Source organism: Cydia fagiglandana, chromosome 8 (genome assembly GCF_963556715.1).
Source record: "Cydia fagiglandana chromosome 8, ilCydFagi1.1, whole genome shotgun sequence".
Taxonomy (NCBI): Eukaryota; Metazoa; Arthropoda; class Insecta; order Lepidoptera; family Tortricidae; genus Cydia; species Cydia fagiglandana.
Window position 1 is genome coordinate 4,623,351 of NC_085939.1, and position 8,175 is coordinate 4,631,525.

The 8,175-nt window shown below is 39.3% G+C and overlaps 1 protein-coding gene across 3 annotated transcripts in view; it reads left to right on the plus strand.

Annotated features, from left to right (window-relative positions):
* LOC134666499 (spondin-1) overlaps nucleotides 1-7,842 on the plus strand; it is a 53,857-nt gene extending 46,015 nt beyond the window's left edge. For 2 of the 3 annotated variants that reach the window (XM_063523678.1, XM_063523679.1), the window contains exons 11-13: nucleotides 1,890-1,970; nucleotides 2,261-2,364; nucleotides 7,290-7,840. In XM_063523678.1, coding sequence (XP_063379748.1) covers nucleotides 1,890-1,970; nucleotides 2,261-2,364; nucleotides 7,290-7,364 — 260 coding nt within the window. In that variant the 3' untranslated portion in view covers nucleotides 7,365-7,840. Of the gene's footprint in view, nucleotides 1-1,889; nucleotides 1,971-2,260; nucleotides 2,365-7,289 lie in introns of all 3 variants that reach the window. The other variant, XM_063523680.1, reaches the window with a different exon arrangement.
* Nucleotides 7,843-8,175: the final 333 nt, after the last annotated feature.

The following is an 8,175-nucleotide window of genomic DNA, read 5'->3' on the forward strand; positions in this document are numbered from 1 at the left end:
TATCCGGTGCATCTCTAGTATTTATTTATCATTTCTAAGCGTCAGCAACCCTAGCGTTGTGCCGATGCGCGCGGTGCGGGGAGCGGCGCGTTGAAGGTCACTCCATTGTATTTTTGTGTAGGTATCGAAACGGTAGGTATTTGCGTTTTGTTTGAGAGATAAGTATCTGTTCGTAAGAACTATTATATAATCTGTGCCTAAAGTCTGAATTTTTTTTTTTTTTTTTTAAATATTCTGGAGACCACGAGGAACACGTCCATACCAGTTTTAGGTATTTAGAAGAGATGTCGACGAAAATCGTGAAGGAGACGACTTTTGTTTAATTTGCCTATAGACTATAGGAATATCAGAATATCACACCTTGAGGTTTGCGCAAAATGGCTGGTGTTCGCTAGGCAGATCATGAAATGTCGGCGTTTCATTATATTCCTAGGAATATCTCGATACGCCCGATTTTACGATGTCTATATCTATGGAATTCTTAGAGATTATTGATTAAAATAACACATTTTTAGTTACTTTGTCAAATTCGATCTCGTCGAGATATTAATCTCGATCCCGAAAATCTGACTGTCGAGATCTCGAAACGCCCAATCTCGATTCGGATTTTTCGTGCGAGATCTCGAATCGCCAATCTTGGTGCGAGATTGCATTCCCTAGCTAGGACCTTAAATTGCTCGACAATTACGGAGCGTGACTGTACCTAAAAATTTTGTAAACCCATAACCATGCAATAAAATATTTTTGATTTTGATTTCTAATTTGAAATATTAGAATCAAAAAGTTCAAAATAGATTGTACCTATGTAACTACAAAAATGTGTTCCCTCTCAACGCGAAACCCCTTGTGTCTTAGGAGGATCTAGATATTTTCACACAAGGGGTCATCCATTAATTACGTCACACGAATTTCTAGGTTTTTTGACCCCTCCCCCCCTCCTTGTCACACTTGGTCACATTTGGCAAACCCCTCCCCCCTAGTGTGACGTCACATTTTTTCTACGAAATCGCCAAATCGAATTAAGTAAGTACCTAAGTATTATTAATATTTTACCAAATTATTTTTGACGATATAAATATTAGTAATTTTATAACCCAAAACTGCTTAGGAAAGAAAATTAAACGAATAAAAACGATTATCGTTTTAAAAACTTGTTATTTAAATGTACAGCGAATAAAATAATTGAAATAAATTTTCGATTACTGATGAAGTTAAAGTGACGTCACAAAGTTTGTGTCTCCCCCCTCCCCCATGTCACAATATGTCACATTTTCTTGACCCCCTCCCTCCCCCTAAACGTGTGACGTAATTAATGGATGACCCCCAAGACGGTTTATCGATAACTTCTTACATCACTAGATTATCGACATTAAATGTCGACTATTGCCCATCACTTTTCTGGCTGTGTACGTATTTAGAAACTTGACTCCGCCCCTAAAATTAGTGCGATAGGGACAACTGCAGCTGAGGCGAAAAATCCTGCGTAAAAATGACAAAAATCGAGGTTTCGTAGTCCTCTTTTTCCTCCTCCAAAACTTAACCAATCGTAACCAAATTTGGAAATCTAAATGATTATGAAATTATCTGTGTCGGACCGTTTTGCTTTTTTGGCTAATTGATATCAGTTTTGAATACCACGCCTCTCATTGCGGCATAGTCAATTAGGCCATTTTGGCCATTTTTGAAGGGCTCTAGCGCCTTAAAAAACAAAAATATAAAAAAAAGCAAAACGGTCCGACACAGATATTGACAATATTAATCTGTGTTGAAAAAATCATTGCTCTAGCTTCAAAAACCACGGAGGAAAACGAGGACTACGTTTGTATGGAGAAATGACCACTCCTGTTGGCTCTTAATGAGTTAGTTATTAATGAGAGACTTGTTCACAGGGGCGCTCAACCCGCAGGCCAACCAGCTCGCGAACACCCTTAGCTCCGACCCATCCCGCGCAACTAACACTCTTGACGGAGGTGAGAAACCACGCTACTTCTATCCAGGATCGCGAAAAACACTTCAAGCGTATTAGGTCGGCCTTGGCAGTACTGCCGCCTGGCTGCCCACATATTTTGATATTGAATGGAAATAATGATGAATGAATTGAATTGAACACTTTTTCTTGTCTAATATACAACTTGTTTCTTGTTTGTGATTCTGTGGAGACTGTGGAGTTTCTACTTCGAGTACGTTTCAATGCATAGGGCCGTAACGAAGATGACAATTGTCTAGGTTTCCGTCACGTCCGTTATTGTATTTTTTGCAGCCCCGACCTTACTGGGCTCGTGTGAGCTGAGCCCGTGGAGCGAGTGGAGCCGATGCAGCGTCTCGTGCGGCGTGGGCTACCAGGAGCGCACGAGAAGCGTGCTGGTGAGTGACCGTGCGGGGGTAAGAGCCTAATACCTATAGAGCGAGTGGTGCCGCTGCAGCGTGGGCTACCAAGAGCGCACGAGAAGCGTGCTGGTGAGTGACCGTGCGGGGGTAAGAGCCTAATACCTATAGAGCGAGTGGTGCCGCTGCAGCGTGGGCTACCAGGAGCGCACGAGGAGCGAATGGGTGAGTGCCCCAGTAGGGTGGGGCGGGTTAGTGACCAGGGTAGAGCCCGTGGAGTCGCTGCAACGTCTCGCCTGGCATGTATCGTTGCTAAAAAAATGTATTGCAATGGCAGAGAACAATCGATTGTTTTTTCTATGTAGAATAACAATGGGTTTATTCTACATAGTCGACGTGTTGATTGTCTACTTTTCGAATTATACATAAAAACGGATATCTATGACAACGTCACAACCTTTCGAATAGAAGTTTTTATGTTATAATTTGCACTGTAATTTCAAATTTGTGTGACATAGGTATCTAAAAAGTAATTTAAAGGAAATGTGAATCATGAACAGAACAATAATATCGAAAGGCGGGCCCCGCGGCACTGCGGGTATCGATCCCACTATCCCACCACCGTGGCATTCACCACCACAAAATAATACTCCCACTTTATACGAACACTCCTTTAAAAAAAATACGTAATCAACTGGTAGACTAGCTCGTGAGCCTGAGTAGAAAATTATGACATCCAATCCAATTTAACAAAAAAGTGTATCATAAAATTTGAAACGCGGATGGAAACATTGATCATCGATTTTTAAACTACAAAGAAGTAATTATGAAAATATTTTAATTTGCGTTATTTCAAGTCGTAGAAACACTACTATATATAAATTATAAACCGAAATAAATGACGTAATACTAAGAAAACGTGACCAAGGCCTCCAGTGTCCAAGGCTGGAATAAAACCAGCGTCCTCTAGCTGCTATCGCGGCAGGTGCCTAACTAAGAAACCTTGTAGATTGGTGCGGACTTGAAAAGGGTAACCTTATGTAAGTAAGTGTACTAACTTAATTCGACTTGTGACGATGATACCGGTCTATTAAATGTTGATCTAACTTTATTGTGAGGGTCGCAGTTCTAACCTAACCTGCTTATCAACTCTAGCATCAATCCGTTATTGTGGGGGTCGCAGTTCTAACTTAACCTAACCTACTTTACTAGAAATACTTAGGGTATCAAGTTGTTCTATCAAGAAATCTTTAAAACGGAAATGGTCCTCGATCTAGTTCAACATTCAGAAATTCAAAATTTAGAAAAATGCAAATATGCGGCAAGGGCTCTTTTACAAATCAACAAACACTAAAAATGTCTGTCTAATGAATAATAATATTTATAGATAGGATATAGCAACATATATTAGTGTCGTCTTCCGGATTCATTTTCATTTCCTGGTGGAAATACCAGCTGACCCAGATTTGCTCGTAATTCCCGAAATGTCATCACATCAACGCATCGGTCGCACGATGACAAATGACATTTGCCTCCCCACACCCTCGCCCACTTAATTAAGTTCACGAGCCTCGCCCTGTAGGGTTATGTTTGTATGTCAAGATTGTCAAGGCTACTGGTATCTACTTGCCTCCCGCTCCGACACTGATTCTAGTTTCACGTGAACAATGTAGGTAGACTACCTGAAAAAAAAATGAATTTTTAGTGTTCTTCTCACAGATAGATACATGACGTTTGGGGTACATTTTGATTATGAATGAATGAAAATATCTACGTATTTTATTATTGGATTACGGGCATAGGGATAAATGTGAGCAAATGGCTATAATATCTCAACTAAAATAATAATAATTTGACTAGCGAGAGCCGAAATGAAAATTTTGGCTAGCATTTATTTTATCTAGGTGGAATGTGACTAGGGTCAAAAAGTTTAGAGACCCCTACTGGATTATTTTACCTACTGAATGTCGAACGTCAGTCTCGATGTCGTGCCATTAAAAACAAATTAAGTATCGTGTAGATGTAATTGATGCCTCTAAAATTAGAGTGTATTTTTAGAAGGGGTCAAGTCCACAGGACCGATTACGCACAGACGGAAATATCCAGTGCCTATATAGCGGGTCAATCGTTGTGATTATATGTCAAGTTTGTTTGGAAATTCTTGCAATTATTCTATTTACTTTATAGTATTTGTATTAGTAGGTAGGTGTGGAAGCACTGTAACCTACAGGGGAGCTTGTGGATATTCGTTGTATGTGTTTTATACTGCGTGGATTAGGTACTGTAGTTTAATCGAAAAAATAATGTAAACTGGAACAATCCTAATAAATTTAATTAAATCGTCAAAAAACCATCAGCGTCTCTTTCGCGTGGTACCGTTTCATATTTTACTACGGATAATACAAATCAATTAGGAATGGTATTTACCTATGTGTTTTTAAGTGTACTAACTTAATTATTTACTTTCTTTCTACTTGTGATATTCCGTGACTGAATTCAATATTACCATAAAACTATTCGAGCAAGTTTATATGTGTGATCATAGTCTAATAAAACATGGTCTTCTCTTCCCAGAGTGACACAAGCCTACGTCACAATAACATGGCCGCTATATATAGCGCTATCGCATATTATCATATAGCGCTGTCGCATGCTGACGTAGGCTTGTGTCAGTCAGGTGACCTAGAAAAGACGGGAAGAGAGTACCAGGCGGAGTATACATATTATTATACCATGTGTGTGATGAATTGATGATCACAGTTATGGGTTGGGTAGGTATGTTTTTGACATTAGGGGTGTTAGTAGACGTAGCATTAGAATGGTACGTCTACATCAAACATCAAAGACGACATCAAATAGCATTTTAGGTAGGGATTCATCGTTAATGGTAGTTAACGAAATGTTAATAATTTCATAAAAGTAAACGATTGAAGTTTTATAGTGTCGTAAAGTTAATCAGTAATATGTAGTGTGGTTTACGGCGGCTGTTGCTTCGCATTTTTTTTTATACCACATCGGTGGTAATAATATTGTGGTCAAACATTCTTATTAGGCTCTAAAGGGGCCCATTGATTACCAGTCCGCCGGACGATATCAGCCTCTGTCAGTTGTTCGGAGCTGTCAAATTTTGCGCTTATCTGACAGGCTGATATCGTTCGGCGAACTGAGGGTCTACCGCGAACCACTTTCTCTCAGTAGCAACTCTTCGAACATGGTTCGCGATAGGCCCTCTGGCAGCTGCATTACCTTTATTAATAGACTACTTAGCAGTGTCGGCGCGTCAAACATATCCATATTAGGCAAGCCGAGGCTTATTTGGCTTACATATTTCCTTTACAACGCTGCTCAAACGTCCAAAAACAGGCAAGCCGGTGGGAATCGGCTTTTATGGACGCGCCGCCACTGCTTAGTGATAACCTCACAGTCTTCCATTCGAAGTTGTTCCACATAGAGGCACAAAGGGCCGACCCCATTTACTTGATGTCTGACACCTGACTCAAGGTCTATATCGATCCGTTCGGTAAATACTGTACTTATAGGTAAATAATGCAGGAAATCTGATACCGATGAAAGATTTCGATGAATACCTGACTTGAGTAATTATTTTTCTTCAGCGTGAATTTGAAATATTTCTTTGAATTTATATTTAATTTCCGCCACAACTGACAGGTCTCCCGCCTATGTGAGTGAACGCGAGAGGAACGTATCCGTTTTCCACAAATTTTGATTTGGTTATTTTTAATTCAAAATTTTCTGCACGTACAAACCAGTCCTCGTTTATGTTTATTACAAATATTATTAATTCTTGCATTCATTGCTGCTAACTTAAATAGTGTTTTTGCGTGTGGTCTGATGTGCTATTGTTTCTAAAATGTGACTTAATCGCATAAAAGTAGACATAAAAATAACCTGAGATGTTCATCCATCTACCCTAATGGTCACATTCCATTTCTAACCGCAGCTGCACTACCGGTACCTACTGAACGCATCGCTGTCATTGTCAATTTCCATAGTAAAATGAATGGTAGTGCTGCTATCGTGACACTTGACACGTGACACTCGTGACGTATCGTGACCTTAAAGGTGACAGTCCATTTCCAACGACAGCTGGAGCATTCCACGGGCTGTCCCGTACAAACGCATTTTATCTCCCATGTTGCGACTTTTTTTTCGGCATTTAAAGCAGGCGATTATATTTCTGTGCAAATTTTTGACCATTTGTCATAGAAAAGGAAACTCTATACCTGCAAATCTTCAGAAAATTCGCGTTTGTACGGGACAAACGGTAGACAATTTCATGGAATGCTCCAGCTGCACAGTAGTGCAGTACAGTGCAGTAGTGTAGAACAGTAGTTCATTTTACTATGGAAATTGACAATAACACCGACGCGTTCGTACTATAGTCCGTTTTTTTTAGCATTAGAAAGAACTTCGCAGAAGTTCGCTTGTGGTTCTAAATCTGGCACTTTTGGCGGTAACAATTTGAAGTTAATTAAATGTGTTGACCATGCTACATTAGATAGTTCAATAATTATTAACAATTAACGAGCCTGTTAAAAACTGCACGCTTGCTTCTGCGGAGTTCTTTCTAATGCTAAAAAAAACGAACTGTAGTAGTGCAGCTGCGGTCATAAATGGAATGTTACCCTAATGGTAACCCTAGTAAAATGAGCAGTAGTGCAGCTGTCGTTGGAAATGGACTGTCACCTTAATACTCATATTGTATGCTGACTAGTGATAGCACTAGTGTGACAAAAAATACCATGTTATTCAATAGCACATAGAGAAAATGTCTACTGTAATAGCCAGTCTCCCGGGACCTAAAATGCAATGTCGCACTTGAAATGTAAGAGGGCACTTTCAAGTATAATTTACATGACGAATACGTCCTATTTTAGCAGGTAATATGTAAAAAGAAATATTAATTTGATATTGATTGTTTGTTTATTAAATAATTATTACAGACGCCGGCGGCGCCGGGCGCTCCGCCGTGCAAGGCGAAGCTGTCGCGCCGCCGCCGCTGCTCCCGGCCATGCTAGGGCTTGGTGCTGGCCTGCAGGGTGAGGGTCCGAGGAAGGCCCATAGTGTATTAGAAAATTATGGCGTTTTAATTACTACCATTATGTCAAACAATAAAAACGGGATGTGTCTACAACTGCGACAGAATTTTGAAGAAATATAAATAAGCGATATGATATAGTACCATAAGGTAATACATCGACTTTAACGTGACAAAGCAAAGCTTGTTCTGACTACCAGTATAAGTTTGTTTAATGGAAGTGTTGTTCAAACTTGCCTTCATTTCTTCAAAATTCTATCTGCAAGGTGCTATTCAAATATCGGCATGAATCACCCTGTTAGCGATATATGAAGCGCCGAATTAATGTAAGTATGTAATTAATGGAATTTTATTTTTGTACGAATACGAATTTATGTTTTATACTAAAATCGCTTTACCATGTTTGTTTATAATACATTGACATTGAATAAATACATATTCACAAATCAATAACAATGTTTTCTACCTCCGTCAAAGCATTTATTTTTCAGATTTTGCCATGATAGCAATACCAAAGCTTTGGTTACCTATACTAATAAATTCTTTAATTGAATGTGTCATTTATTGTGCGTATATTAATAATACACAAAGAAGTCGTAACCGCGGTTAGCAAATGACAATGTCGTGACCAAGGACGGGTCGCGTGGGTTTAATAAGTATTGCCCTAGGTTTTGATGGCATACGATATAAAAATCTATAACGCATTACGTAGGTAACATATCTTGTAATGTTTGTAGGTGTGTTTAAGATTGCTTCTTCAAATAATGTAAGCAAGCAAACCAACGTGGCGC